Raw genomic sequence first — 14,754 nt, 5'->3', positions numbered from 1 at the left:
TGATCCTGTCTGCCCTGAGTACTTAGCCCAGCCCCTGTTGCCCTTCTTGGCACTTTCCATTCCCCAAGACTTTGCCAGGCACACTTTTAGCTCAGCTGCTGGGATTTGGCTAGAATGGGAGCCTCTGCATATTTTCTGCAAGTTCATTTCCCTCTTGCTTTTCGTATTCCTTTTTGATGACTGCACCTATTACACATGATGAAGTTTGGGGACTGTTAACCTGCAGTTCATTTGCTCGTTGCATCTCTGCTCTCAGTAAACTTGTATTTGAGGAATGCTTTGACACCCTCAGTTGACGAGAGCCCCTTTGCTGTAGGAGGCTTGGCCAACGGCAGCGGGCGTTATATCTCGGCAGCTCCTGGAGCAGAAGCCAAACACCGCAGCGCGTCCAGCACGTGCAGCCTCTTCAGCTCCAGCAGCCAGCTGTTCCCTCCCTCCCGGCTGCGCTACAGCCGGGCCGACATCATGCCCTCCGGCCGCAGTCGCTTATTAGAAGATTTCCGGAACAACCGTTTCCCGAACCTTCAGCTCAGAGACCTCATGGGGCACATAGTAGAGTTTTCCCAAGACCAGCACGGCTCCAGGTGAGTGTCTCAGCTCATCCTCACATGTGCTTGTTTGCTTGTGTCAGGCTCCAAAGCAGTCAGGTGGGTGGTCAGGCCCAGATTCTGCTCCCTGGTTTGATCTGACTTGGAAGGTTCCAAAATCGCCCTTTTTGTTGCATTCTCCAAGGATGGGCCTGCATTCCTCCCCCCAAAATCTGATGTGTGAAATTGTATGAAGAGCCCCTGGTCCAAAGCTGCCCTGAGATATTGTCTGCTTACCCTTGCTCTTGGTAGCTCGATGCCCTCCTTGGCATTTACCTTGGGTTTATTTGTTTTAGTGGCTTGGGGAGATCAGGATTTACCCTAAAGTTGAAGGTAAAATGAGAAACAAATGCCAATTAATATGTGCTGGAGCTGAAGTGGCTTTGGTTTGCTCAGTGCTGTCCGCTGCCCATTCCTGACTGTAACTGTACAGCCCTGGAAAGTGATTGGGCGGCCTGAAATGTCAACGTTAGGGCTTGGGGTGACATTTAAAATGTTCTCCAGATAATTGAAGTAGAGCTCTTAAAAATTTAGACTGGGAGCCAAACCTAGAGTTGGGCTGTTCTGGTTTGGTTTAGTTTCTTTTGGAGGGGGTGGAATGGGCATAGGAGAAAGAAATGCAGGCTGTGTTCTAGACTAGTGTGGGTGCAGCCCAGCCCCAGGTCATCCAGCCTCTAAATGTCAGAGACATGTCTGTAATTTTCTTCCCTAAAGGTGAATTAAGGTGACATTTCAGTTGATACGTATGAATCAGGCAAGTTCATGTGTGAGATTGGCTGGTGCCATTTCTGCATAGTGATCCATGTTACTACCCAGATTGTGCATTTATGATGATCCAGAGGCTAAGGATTGACCTTGGAGTTGGATAGGGCTGGGTTCAAGACCTGCCTTTGACAGTGGGGGTACTTGTCCTGCGTTGTCAGAGGTCACAGACCACATCACTGTGTCTTACTGTGGTGATGGGAAGGCTCTAGCACAGGGTGGGCAAAGCAGCCTCTCAGTCTCCCAGAAAACCCTGAATCAACATTTAGGGGTCAGTCACATCTGGGCTTTCTTACTCAGATGAAATCAGGCTCAGAGGACTCCTTCCTCCTCCCCCCCAAACAAAAAACAACCAAGAAGTCATCTGGGTCAGAAAAGAGCTGAATAAAGTCTGTGTTCTGTCTCTCTTCTGAACTTTGTGAATTCATAGCCTCCATGGCATGGTGAGAAAGGGCTGGATTTCAGGTAGAAAGACCTGCATTGAAATTCCAGTCCTGCATGTTCCTCTGTAGAGTTGGGCGGACCAGAACCTGACTGGGGGCCCCTTCCTAGTGTTCTGGTCGTTTTTATACTTGACTCCGCTGTACACAAGCCATGTCCTGTATGTCTGTACCTTTCTACTAGCAGCCCCTCGTGTGTGAGAGGCCCTTGTGTGAGCCCCCCCGCTCAGTCTTTCTGGCTCCCTTGGAGACTCGGCCCATTTCCCTGCACTCTGTCCTGCCTTTGCCTGATGCTTCTGAGATGTCCTTCCATTTACACTGTTTATGCTTTGTTTGTAGAGGGCTTTTTATGCACGTCCCCCTTGTTAGAATGTGAGCTCTTTGGGGCAGGGATATATTTACTGTATTTCATCCAGTCAGTGTACTGTAAAGCTCCAGGTATTCATCTACAGATAAAATCAGAGAGTAAAATAATAAAAACAGTCTTTTCTGAGGTAGGGGGAGGAGGTCTAGTGGAAAGCAAAGCATTGTCCGTGGAGCCAAGAACATGTAGCCTGGCTCTTTACCTGGACACTGGCCCTGAGGAAGGCAACACTGGAAAGGCTGACAGAGTCTCGGATGTCATGGTCTGTGCCTTGGAGCACCAGCACAAAGAGTGGGGGGAGGCAAAGACACCACAGAACCAGAGAAAGACTCATCTTGTCGAGTGTACCCACTAAGGAGAAAGAATGGGATGAGTAATTGATTTGACTTTGATTCCTGGTGGATCATGGAGGGCCCGCACAGGCTGGGCCGCCTCCATTGACAAATGTCATAGACATAGTTTATCAAGATTTTAGCCAAAGAAAGAAACAAACAAACCCAGAGTGATAAGCCTCATGTTATTCATTTCTGAAAAAAATCAGTGTCAGGAATCCAGAATGAAGGCAGTAGGCTTAGGTAGTGCTCTGAATGAGAGATGATACCTGCGGAACATTTGTGATCACTCTGCTGCCATCTCTGCCTGTCTCATGAAGGACGTGATTTATAGAACGGGGCATATGGACAGGATGCAGTGGAGGTGAGGCTGGATTTGGGTAAAAGGTCTTGGTTTCTTCATCATTGTTAGATTAGATGAATTTTGGGGAGTTCCTTTCAACTCTTTATCTTGTCCTGTGGCCAGACCATTTCTGGAGCATTTTGATAAAGAGGAAAGCCAGGTGCAGAAGGGCCTTAGGTTTGTCCCATGTGAAGACTGGTTGAAGAAACTGGGCAAAGTGTTAGCCCCGAGGAGAGAGAATTGTGACAACGGAGGGAGACACGGGCTTCATGGCAGGTTTCCAATCAGAGGCAGGACAGACACTTGTCAGAGAGGTTGAGGGAAGAATTTGTGTTTACTAATTTTACTCTTTGGCTCTGAAGTTCTGGGTTTCTTTGAATATGTGGAGTAACATGAAAACCAAAGGACCTGGGTTCAGACCTGAACTCAGCCTCTTATTTAGCCATGTGGCTGTAGGCACGTGTGCTCTTCTTTCTGTGAAGCTCCTCCTTCAGAGTGAGCAGATTGTATTCTAAGAGACCCCTCTCAGAAAGACAGGTATTGGTAGTGATCACAGTTTCCTGTTAGCTACAGATGGCCTTGAAATTTCTGTTCCACGTAGATTCATACAGCAGAAGCTAGAGCGAGCTACACCGACGGAGCGCCAGATGGTGTTTAATGAGATTCTGCAGGCAGCCTATCAACTGATGACGGATGTTTTTGGCAACTACGTGATTCAGAAGTTTTTTGAGGTAAGCATGTGCCCCATTGTAGCAGTGGTGATTCCATCCATGCGTTCTGGGTGTTTTTACTTTGTATCTTATTCCCCAAGGATTCTAAGTCTTTAGGGGATCATTTGGTTTCTGATGGACTCACCTTCTTATTTTGTCTGTCTTCTTCCCCTCCCCCCATCTCTGTCTCCATCTCTGGTGGTCTTTGCCTAAGAATTTTTACGTAGGCATAGCAGATGACGATGTGCCTGTATCCAGAAACCTCTTTAGCTTTGGATCGGTCAGGGTCACATGTCAGCATCACAAAAGTCTGTGAGCCTTGCCTAAGCTGTGCCCTTCCCTTTCCCCCTTCCTTGCCCTTTTGTGGGGGGAGGGGGTGTGTGCTGAGTTCTTGGCCTTTTCCAGCTTTGTTCTTTACCCTTGTGGCCGGTGCTGGTGACTCCGCTTGGGTTGTTTCTTGGACTGAACCTGCCTAAGCGGCCAGGAGCAGAACTGGGCTCGTCATGTCTAGGGGTTTGGCTCACCGCAGCAAGAGGGTGTTGGTGGTCTGCATCACAGATCGCAAACCATTCAGAAATGAGTCAGACTTAGCTCTTGAAGGATGCTTTAAAATGGAGAGGACAGAAGAAACCCTTTCTAAATCATCTAGTTGTTAGATGGTGAAAGTTTTTGACATTCCTCAATAGCTAGATTGTCCATCTATTTTTACAAAAAGAAATGCCGGTCACAGCGTGATCCTCTCAGGCGTCTGTGTGGGCTCAGTTTGATCAGTGAATTGTTTCTTGACTTTTTTATTCATTCTTGTCTTAGTGATGAAATTTTGATCGTTGCAGATGGGACTGGGAAAAGCAGAGGTTAAAATCGTGGGGACGGGGGATGGGGGACAGAGTTACAGCCTCTTCTCTTTTTCAGTGATGGAGTTAAGCCGGTCTGAGGCCCATGAACAGTTCCAGATAGGCCTTCGCTCCTGAGGACCTTGGGGATAGGAGCATAGAAAGATGACTGGCTTCCTGCTTAAATCAGTTCTACCCCCTTTAAGCCAAAACCATAACAGCTATTTCAGCTTGTAAATAAATTCATTTCAAACTTTCCTGTCAGAAGTATTTTCATTACTATGATTTCATCCATGGATAACAAATCAAAACCTTTCTACACTTTTCTCCAAGCTACTTGTGGGTTTTGATTTCCAGTGAAAGACATGCTTTTCAAGGACTGCCAGTAAGCCCCAGCCAGGTTGGTTCTCAGAGAGGTACACAGTCCAGTCAGTTACTAAGCCTAAGCTCTGCAGCCGAGACAGTCGCCCATAGGGCCTGCCCAAGTTGGTGCCTTGCAGGCACAACCTTTCCGTCCCTGCAGGAGAGTGCTTGGGGCCTTTCCTCAGCCCTAACATGGTGAAGGACCCTTCTCACCTGGATGGGCTCTTTCTTCTCTCTGGGTTTTTCAGACCTTTCTCTTAATTCTCTTTCTGCCTGTCTGGCTGTTCTTCTGCAACACCTTTTTCTGGATCTGCATACCCCCAAGGGTCTGTCCTGGGCTCTCCCTCTCTGTACTTTTTCACTTGGTTATCTTAGTGGATCCTGGGGGTTCATTTATCATCTGTTTGCTGCTGATTCTCAGATCTAATTGTCCAGCCTTGGCTTCTTTCTCAACTTTCATTCTTAGTCATTGGGCATTTCCAACTCGATGTAGACAATTTAACCAGCATGTCTAAAACTGATCTCATTCTTGTTCTCCCACAGCCCTCCCCTCCTCCTTACATCCTTCTGGTCACCCATGTTTCCAGCCTCAGCATTACCCTCAGCTTTTCTTTCTCCCCTTCCCCCTCCCCTCCACATCCAATCAGTGGTCAAGTTCTTCTCTTTCTTTCCATCTTCTATATCTCACATTCTCCCCTTTCTCTCCCCTCACATTGCTGCCACCCTGGTACAACCACCCCGTGACTTCCTGCCTGGACCAGCGTGCTGGAGAGTCTGCCCATCTCAGCTCCATTCTTACTCTAGTCCATCTTGCGCTTTGCTGACAGAATGGTTTTCCCAAAGCCTTGATTTGACCTTGTTTCCCATCTGTTCACTAAGCTCCAGTGGCTCCCAAACTCCAAGGTCCAATATGAAATCTTCTGGCACCCCAGGCTCAGGGGAGTAGCCCCTGCCAGGCAGTGGGACACAAAGAATGGAGGGACCCTTCTGGGCCAGGACCTCGCATACTAAGGGGGAAGGGCTTGGAAGCCGCAATGGGGAGTGGCACAATCAGCTCTGTGCTTGCGGTCTGTCACTTTGTCAGCTGCATGTCAAATGAACTAGAACACAGAAAGACTTGAGGCTGGAGAGCTGTAATGGAAGCATGAGGGGATGGGGGCCCAGACTAAGATGGTGGCCTTGGGAGCGGAGGGAGGGGGTCCCATGTGAGAGGTGTGCAGAGGGGAGGGTGATGGATGGGGATAGTGATGCTAAGACCAACCTGGGAGAGGGAAGGCTAATAAATAACCTCCAGTTGAGGAGTCCCAGAGGCAGTCAGGGAACTAATGTTGATCTGTGAGGCAGCTGCGCTAAAGTCACCATTAAACCACTCCCTTAAGCGACTGAGGCAGAGAGAAGGGGGCCCAGAGCCAAATGTTGGGGGGTATCCCCAGCCAGGAGACATGATGGGAATGATAGACCCATAGAGGCGATGGCCTCCTTACTTACAGTGGCCATCGCCTCCCTGCTGGCCACGAGTTCTGTCAGTGAAAACGTGGGAACAGATGAGAAAAAAGGAATTGAAATCTCTGCCTCCCTCTGCTGCTGTCAACGTTCCATCATGCCCTTACTGAAGCAGAGGTCTGAACCTTGCTTTAAGACTCCTTTTTCTTCCTCCTTGTGGACACTTTTTACAGGCCTAAGCCATGCTTGATTTCCATCCTTAGTTCCCTGACCTTTATTCTGTTTTATACTCTTGGCTGGTGCATCCCCACCCAGCCTCAGCCCCATCCTTCCCAAGGTGGCTGTCCTGTCATTCCTCTCCAAACGGGGAGGAGTGCAGGCAGGGCCAGCAGCTGGCTTTCTCGTCCTCTTGCCAGACTTGCCCCATTTAAGAAGAGAGAGGACCTATAACTGATTTTCCCTCTTGACTCTTCTACCCTTTGGTGCTTGAAATGATCATTAATTCAGATTGAGTTCTTAGCAGCGGCTGGTTTGGTTCAGTGAAGCCTCCAGTCTGGCAAGGTCTCGGTGCTCTCCCGGGAGAGCATCAACTGCATATCTTGGGCATAGCTGGCCTTAGCAACTTGGAGCCTCCTCAGTTTTCTCAGTTTTAAAACTGGCCCTCTCCTCCTTCGTTGGGTCACTGAGATGAAATGCTTGGGGAAAGCTGCCAGATTCTGTTTCACTGCCACAGAGCGTTTATTTTCTTATAGTTTGGGAACCTGGATCAGAAACTTGCCCTCGCTACCCGAATACGAGGCCATGTTCTGCCACTGGCCTTGCAAATGTATGGCTGCCGGGTCATTCAGAAAGCATTAGAATCGATTTCCCCTGACCAGCAGGTAATTGTAAGTCATAACCCCATCTTTTCATTGTCTTTGAATAGCCTTAAAAAGTCCTTTTTTCCCAAGTCGGTTAATAAGAGATGATTTTTACAAACTGTCCAGTCTTCTAAAGTGGCATGAGAACAGTCACCGGCATTTACAGTTCTGGAAGCCGGGTCAATTTATTCCCATGGCGTTTTCTTCCAGTCAGTCAGTAGTGATATGTTTATTGTCATTGGTCTGGGGGTCAAATACAGGAAGATGTAGGTCCCGCTGAGCTGGATGGGAGGGTCCCCAGGGCCGCAGATTGACTTAGTTTAAAATGCACCGGGATCTGGGTTTTATTGCATTTGGATTCATTTGGCTATCCCAGCTCTCCCTTCGCCTGGGTGGGACTGCCCTCTGGAGTGTCGTAGGCCTTGTGTTTGGGCCTCGTGGGATCAGCCCCTTTGGCTGTGTGGGGGTGAATGAGTGACTGTTTTACAGAACGAGATGGTTAAGGAGCTGGATGGCCATGTCCTCAAGTGCGTGAAAGATCAGAATGGGAACCACGTGGTTCAGAAGTGCATTGAGTGTGTGCAGCCTCAGGCTTTGCAGTTCATCATCGATGCTTTTAAAGGACAGGTAACACCTGCAGCCTGGGCGCAGCTTGTACCAGTGCTTGGGGGTGCACCCTGCTCTGTTCAGAAAAGGCTTCCCTGGTTTCCCCGGACCTTCCCTTTGTCTTTTCTCACAGCGTAGTGGGACTCAGTCAGCTGTGCCCATTAGGCCACCAGAGCACTGGGCCTGGAGTCAGGGAGATCAGAGTTCTAATCTAGCCTCAGACACTCCATGACCATGTAGCTACCCTTCTGCCTGCTTCAGTTTCCTCATCTGTAAAATGAGGATCCTGACACTCCCTCTCTCCCTGGATGGTCCTGAAGATCACCTTGATGAAGCATTTTGCAGTTTCTAAGGACAGTGTCACCCCCAATACCCCAATATAACTTGGTTCTGGCTTCTGTGCTTAAAGGTGTTTGTGCTCTCCACCCACCCATACGGCTGTCGAGTCATCCAGCGCATCCTGGAGCACTGCACGGCTGAGCAGACCCTACCTGTCTTGGAGGAGCTGCACCAGCACACGGAGCAGCTGGTCCAAGTAGGTGCTACCACGTAGGTGCCTCAGGGGCACGCGGAGAGGCCTTGGGGGAGGGGCGAGTAACCCAAGAGAGCCCCTGAGGGTTCTTGAGCAGGGGCCTGGAGAAGAAGACTTGTACCCTGGGCATGGTAGGTGTTGGCCAGCAGGCCCTGCCACTGCACAGGGAGGCTGAGGCCAAGGGACACTGCCAGGAGGGACATCCTGGAGGGCTGCACACTGCCCCTTCCCCATCCCCCAGGAAGGAGGGAGCACATTCCCTTCCAGACAGGGCTTCCTGGTGCTTTTCTCCCCTTAGCTTTGCTGCCTGAGTCCACAAACAATAAAGTCACCCTGCCCCCTCCCTGAGTGCTGGGGCTAGGGGTGACTTTATTGTTTGTAAACACCTTGGGATCCCTGCTCTTCCTCCAGGCTCGGTTCAGAAGCCACCTCCTGCAAGAAACCTGCCTTGACCCTTGACCATCTCCCCTAAAATGACTTGATTTATGCATGTTTCTGCTCTCCCCCCCATAAGGTGTCAGATTTTTTGCAGCAGGGCCTATCATGTGCCACTCTTTGTGTCTTGGCGCACAGAAGTTAGTGAAGGAACACTGGGTTTCTGAAGCTGGTGGGAGACATGCCCTTGCTGAGGTTCAGGGGGGACTGGGGGCAGACAGAGAGGGAAAGAGTCACGGGGTGATGGGGTGGAGGCCTTTCCTCTAGGGGTTTCACAGGGAGGTGACCTAGGTGGGGCCCAGCAGGGTCAACCCAAGGAAGGGGTTGATGGGAGAGGTGGGTGGGCCATGCCCAGGATGGCTTTGGACTTTGGGCCTCAGGCCCTGACCCCTGACTGAGGCATCGGCGACTCTGTCTGTTTTTAGGATCAATATGGAAACTATGTTATTCAGCATGTTCTGGAACACGGCCGCCCTGATGACAAAAGCAAAATTGTGTCCGAGATCCGAGGCAAGGTCCTGAGCCTCAGCCAGCACAAATTTGCCAGGTATCATTGCAGTATTCTCAAGTACCCAAAGTCTCCCTCATGTCGTGGGGTTCGTCAGGTAGGGCAGCGGAGCTCCTAGTGTGGAGTGTCTGTACGTAGAGATGGACAGCTCTTGTACGACTCACTAAGACCCATTCTCAAAGTGCAGTCTCTGAGGGTAGAATTATTTTCAAGATATTTTCATTTCTGCTATGATAAATGTTGAAGTCCTGAGACCACAAAGCTAGAGCACTGCTGGGCTAAGGGAAGTTGCTGCGCTCTGGGGCCAGAGGCAGGCCTAGATCAAGGCCGCCCAACTCACATGCACTTCCTGCCCTCACTGACTTGTGTCAGCTTTTGTACTTTGGCAATATGATTCCTAAGACTGCACGACATTAGCCAGAAAGCTCAAGTTTTGTGCGCATCACTATGGGGGATGGAAACCCAAGTTGCAGAGCAGGAGCTGCAGTGAGACACTCCCAGCACTGTTCCCTTGCAGCTTCACGGGCTGGCTTTGAAGGTCCTGGTTCTGCAGTCCCAGGCTTTCAGGCACCTTTGTTTTGGGCAGGGCAAGCTTTCCCTGGGGATTCGGTGTATCCCTTGCTCTGGGGAGTAGAGATTCCTGATTATTTGTTTACAAAAGCAGATTATTTTCCCTTTGAAATAACATCATTTGAGAAAGCAATTTAATCTCAGTGGAGAGATCTCTTTTGTGAGAGAGACCTCTGTGAGTGCACGTCCGTGGGATTCTAAGTCCTCTGACCAAAGCAGCCCAGGTGGCCTCCCAACCTGGATTCTTTTCTGGGATGAGCTTGCTGTGTAGTGCATGGCATTTACTTCAGAACATTTCCATTGGCTATTTGTTTCTGCTGTTATTTTCAGATCTGTTTTTGTTTTTGTGTTTGTAAGAATCAGAGACATCCAGGGTTGGGGAACTTGCTCTCGACCATCCAGGATGGGCTACTTGGTATTGGCCAGAAGGTAGCCAAGCCCAGGGCTAGGGAGTATGGTGCTAGCTATCTGTTAAAGGAAGCCTTGGCTTGGAGGGCCAGGGAAGGAAGCAAGAGGTGGCGTGATCAGCCTCACAAACAGTAACCTTGCCTGCCATCTTCTCTTGGTCAGCAACGTTGTGGAGAAGTGTGTGTCACACGCATCTCGTGCTGAGCGAGCCCTGCTTATTGACGAGGTCTGCTGCCAGAATGACGGTCCTCACAGTGCCTTATACACCATGATGAAGGACCAGTATGCCAACTATGTCGTCCAGAAGATGATCGACATGGCGGAGCCTGCTCAACGAAAGGTCCTCATGCACAAGGTAGGCCCTGGGTTCCATGGGTCAGGGGGACAGGACAGCATCCTGCGATGAGATGGTGCCAAAGCCTCCAGGCCTTGGGCCGTCCCACCCTGCGTAGGACTCTGGCCTGGCTTGTAGTAAGCCTGGCAGGGAGGGATGTGCAGCCAGGCTGGAAAGAGGGGCCCACTCCAGAGAGGAGGGCTGAAGATGGTGCCTGGCAGGGAGAGAGGGGCTGGGTTTGCATGAGTAATTTTATGTCTTTCCTCACCCGGACCTTTGAGTGATGCTGCCAGACATCTGAGGGAGCTTCCTTGGAAAGCTGGCAGAGAAGAGCAGGCCTGGGGAGAGGGCAGAGCTGCTGAGCCCCAGGCATGACTAGGTGTGTGACCCTGAGCAGGTGATCTCACGTCTCTGCTCCTCAGTTTCCTCCTCTGTAGAACGAAGGTGTTGGATTCGTGTCCTGCCAAGTTCCTTCCAGCTCGGGACCTAGGCTTGTGTCCATAGGAAGAGCCTGGGGCTCGATGAGACTGAAAGATCTCATGGACCCTGGGGGCAGAGTTAGGTTGGAAAGCCAAGGCTTTTCCCCAGTGCCTCCAGCGCTTTGGCCCTGGGGGAGCTCCAAGGGTCATCCGCTCATTAAGTTGTCCTGAGGGGCAGAGGCAGCCCACCATGAGACTCTCCCAGGGCTCCCTCATGCTGGACATCCCGGACATCACAGCTGTCTGGAGAAGGCTCCGGGACGGTGACAGTTGTTTCTTTCTCAACCACAGATCCGGCCCCACGTCACTACTCTGCGCAAGTATACGTACGGGAAGCACATACTGGTCAAGCTGGAAAAGTACTACCTGAGAAACAGCCCAGAGCTGGGGCCTGTCGGCGGCCCCCCAAATGGGGTGCTGTAGGGGCGCACCTCCGGTGAATTAGCAAAACGCAACTGAGCTCTGAAGGCGGCAGTTTTTGTGAAGCAGACCTATTTATTGACTTGATTCATCCCTTTGTACATTTTTTAAGGTTCTTGTGTATATTTTGGGGGGTGAACGAGAGAATATCTCCAGCCCCGATTAAAGACCTATCAGATTGGATTGCTGGCCAAGCACAGAATGCCTGTATATGGTGTAATTGTATCCAAAATAGCTGTCACATATTTTGTAAATTTTTACCTTGTAAAGTCACAAAAAAATAGTTTTTAAAAGGAAAAAGTACAGTATTCTTTTAATAAACTGGCTTGCAATCTGGTAGGTCTACTATCCCATAGCACAACAGGTTTATAGAAATGTATATAGAATAATGGTCCTTATTTCCCCTTCTGTGAAGTCTTTTATACCAGACTGACGATCACCTGCATAAATATGATTAATATTTAACCAAGGAAGTTAAGTTGTATTTTGGTAATTCACAGCCTGTTACCCAGTAACTGAGTGAGGACAAGAACAGGGATGGTCTGAGAAGAGGAAGGCTTCCCTCTTGTGCTGTGAAGCTGGTTTTATTTATAGACACTGCCCTGCGTAGAAGATATGCTGTGTCTGCTTATCTGTGTGGTGGTTGGAAGTGTGGCCGAGTGAAATCATGGATGCTGATCCCTCCGCGGGCAGGCGGGCCGCGGGCAGGGGCAGCTGCGCGTCTGGAGGCGGCCCTGAAGCATGAGGACATAATCAGAGAGCTTTCTCTGCTTCCTATAAATATATGCATTGTATGCGTGTAGCTCTTAGGTGTCAGTTTACAGTTTGACGGCCGGTCTGGGTTCGATGTTTATCGCAGACTTTGAAGCTTTTCTTGGCTGTACAGATGTACATTTGTAAACCTTCATGCTGTAAATGTCATTTGTTTAACCCTGGGGGGGAGGGGAGAAAATTGCATTTTAGTGTATATTCAGATCCCCAGCCCTTTTGCCCTGACATATAGTGTTGTATAATGTAAATTTATTTCTCCAAATCAAGAGTGATTTTTAAAAAGTTTTATCTTTATATGGTTTCAGAAGTCTGAACCAGATTTCTTTTATGTGTTGTGAGAAATGTCAGTTTTGTTTCATGACATAGCTGTCAGTTCTGTTACTGCACACATTTTGAGAATTGGATTGATCCAACTATTAGGAAAGTTCTGGGCTGAGAAGGTGGCTCACTGTGGAAGCCAAGGCTTCTTCCACCTTCCCAAACGTGGTGTGATTTTTTTCCTTTGTACAGAAGAGTCCAGAGCCCTGTATTTTTGAAGAGCTTCCCAAGTCAGAGCAGACCTGTAAAATACCCTTGTTTTCTCTGGACGTTGGACATTGTAACAGGAACACGAAGATGATGTACATTTACAAGAGGCCTTATGTACATTTCCCAAGGAGCTTTTTAAGGCAGAATTGTGACCATATGTGTATAATTAAAGTCGTTTTTAATCCTTTGCCTATGGAAATATTTTGGAAAAAAAAGCTTGCTTTGTATATTCCGTTTCTGAAAGATAAAGAAAGCGCTCTGTATTTTGTTGAAGTCAGTGTTTTGTATGAACATTTCTGTCAGCCCCTCTCGGTTCTGTGCCATCGCGGTCATTAGATCATGTCAAAGGGAGAAGGAGCCCTCCTGGGGCAATCCTGCGTGTAGACAAGTGTCTTTGTAATCATGTGTATCATGAGTCTGGACTGACAGCAGGGATTGAGGATGTCAGGAACGTGTTTGAGTAGTACACTTGTGAAGAAGACATAGAACTCAGCCAGTTCTTATTGGCCTCTCTCTGTGCTGGCTTAGGGAGCATTGGGTGAGCACAGTCCGATCACCACAGTGCAGAGCTTATTGGTCATCTCCACCCATGCCAGTCCTAGGGAGGGACACTGGCCTCCTCATGGGGTTTTATCCTCTGATCACAGCTCTTGGGACTTGATCATGAGCCCCATGGGACGCTGTGTGTAGGCCGCTTCTCCTTCCCCAAGGACAAGAGACATAGTCAGGGTATGTCTGTTCACAGAAAAGAATCCGTCTGAGACCCCTCAGGTCCAGATGTTGGCCCATTCGGTGAACACCTGTTAAAACTTCAGTGGAACATCAGAGGATTACCTTGTTACCTAGTAACGAGGCTTCCTGTCCCCCACCCCCCTCCTATGCCTTTGTGTTCATCTGGGAGGGAGTTAGGGTAAGGCCTGAAGGGGAAGTTTGTTTGGGTAGAACCATTCAACTTTTGCACCTGAGCATTGTTTATGGACCAGTTTGTTTAGTCTGATAAGTCCTGGCTTCTTTTGGTTCATATGGAATAATGTTTTATTCACGTATTTGTATATTCTGTATAAACTAGAAATGAAAAAGTGTGAATAACATTGTATGAAATAAACCTGGTCTTGTGTTTTTCCCTAGGGAGATAAAAGCAAATTATTGATGCTTCACTTAACCCTGTGAGGTGCCCATTTGTAGGCTTCCCAGGACTTGGGGGTAGGGTGAAAACCATTGTAAATCATTTTGTAATGGGGGGGAGGAGGGCGTTGTTTGTGGAGAGGGACAGCTGAGTTCCTCTGGAGCCTTGTGTCTCCAGTACTAATAAAGTGGTTTCATTGAATCTGGTACCAATACGACTGACTTTTCACACAGGCTGCCTTTCACTGACTGAAGGTGGTTAATTTGTCAAATCCACAGCAATTTCCCTGCTTTGGGGGGACCATGGATCATTCCTATTTTGGTCTCATCTTACCTGGAGATGAAGCAGAAGGGCTACTGTGAGCTGCACCCACCCCCGAACTTTTCAGGAGATGGGCGTGTCTCCAGGTCAGCCTCGTGCCCTCTCTCTTCCAGCATGCTCCATCCCTGCCCTCAGCCAGCATTCCTTTCTCAGCAAAGCAGAGCTTCCCTTCCCCTTGCTGTTAAAAGCTCTTCTACCCACCTATGCACCTAAAAGGGGCCTCTTACCTGAAGCCATCCTTGATCCAGCCTTGTTCCTGCAGGTTTCCCCAGAATTACTCATCACTCTGTGTAGACCATCTCCTCTCAGCAGTTTTCCCACCCTCCTTTTAGAATCTGGTCATTTGTGTCTTTGTGCACCTTAGCGTCCAGCCCAAGGCCAGCTCCTTGACCTTCAGACAGCTTCTGCCTTTTGTACACACAGATAGGCCACCTCTCTGCAGATGCTCCCTGGCAGGCCCTTTTGGGATTGCCCCCATTGTGGCAAGAGCATTAGACCAAGGCAAATCACTGTCCTCGCGTCTGTTGATCCCTTTGTACAATGAATAATGGCATTGACCTCGGCTGGCCGATGTCCAACGGTCCCCTGATTTTCCTGCACTTCAGAAAGGTCAGCTTTGAGTCTGGGCTGGTGTGCTCTTGGGGGACCCTGAGGGACCCTGAGTACAAAGCCTTTGTCA

General features: G+C 49.2%; 1 protein-coding gene across 11 annotated transcripts in view; it reads left to right on the top strand.

Moving 5' to 3' along the window:
* PUM2 (pumilio RNA binding family member 2) overlaps positions 1-13,955 on the top strand; it is an 88,170-nt gene extending 74,215 nt beyond the window's left edge. For 4 of the 11 annotated variants that reach the window (XM_072647556.1, XM_072647140.1, XM_072647224.1 and 1 more), the window contains 8 exons: positions 317-584; positions 3,430-3,559; positions 6,930-7,064; positions 7,527-7,664; positions 8,053-8,178; positions 9,036-9,157; positions 10,259-10,451; positions 11,201-13,955. In XM_072647556.1, the coding sequence (XP_072503657.1) occupies positions 317-584; positions 3,430-3,559; positions 6,930-7,064; positions 7,527-7,664; positions 8,053-8,178; positions 9,036-9,157; positions 10,259-10,451; positions 11,201-11,332 (1,244 nt within the window). In that variant the 3' untranslated portion in view covers positions 11,333-13,955. Of the gene's footprint in view, positions 1-316; positions 585-3,429; positions 3,560-4,450; positions 4,629-6,929; positions 7,065-7,526; positions 7,665-8,052; positions 8,193-9,035; positions 9,158-10,258; positions 10,452-10,852 lie in introns of those variants that run through there. The other 7 variants (XM_072647702.1, XM_072647358.1, XM_072647634.1 and 4 more) reach the window with 5 other exon arrangements.
* Positions 13,956-14,754: the final 799 nt, after the last annotated feature.

The sequence above is a fragment of the Notamacropus eugenii genome, chromosome 1, assembly GCF_028372415.1.
Source record: "Notamacropus eugenii isolate mMacEug1 chromosome 1, mMacEug1.pri_v2, whole genome shotgun sequence".
Taxonomy (NCBI): Eukaryota; Metazoa; Chordata; class Mammalia; order Diprotodontia; family Macropodidae; genus Notamacropus; species Notamacropus eugenii.
The sequence above is the reverse complement of the archived record's forward strand: the minus strand, read 5'-3'. Positions and strand labels throughout refer to the sequence as shown.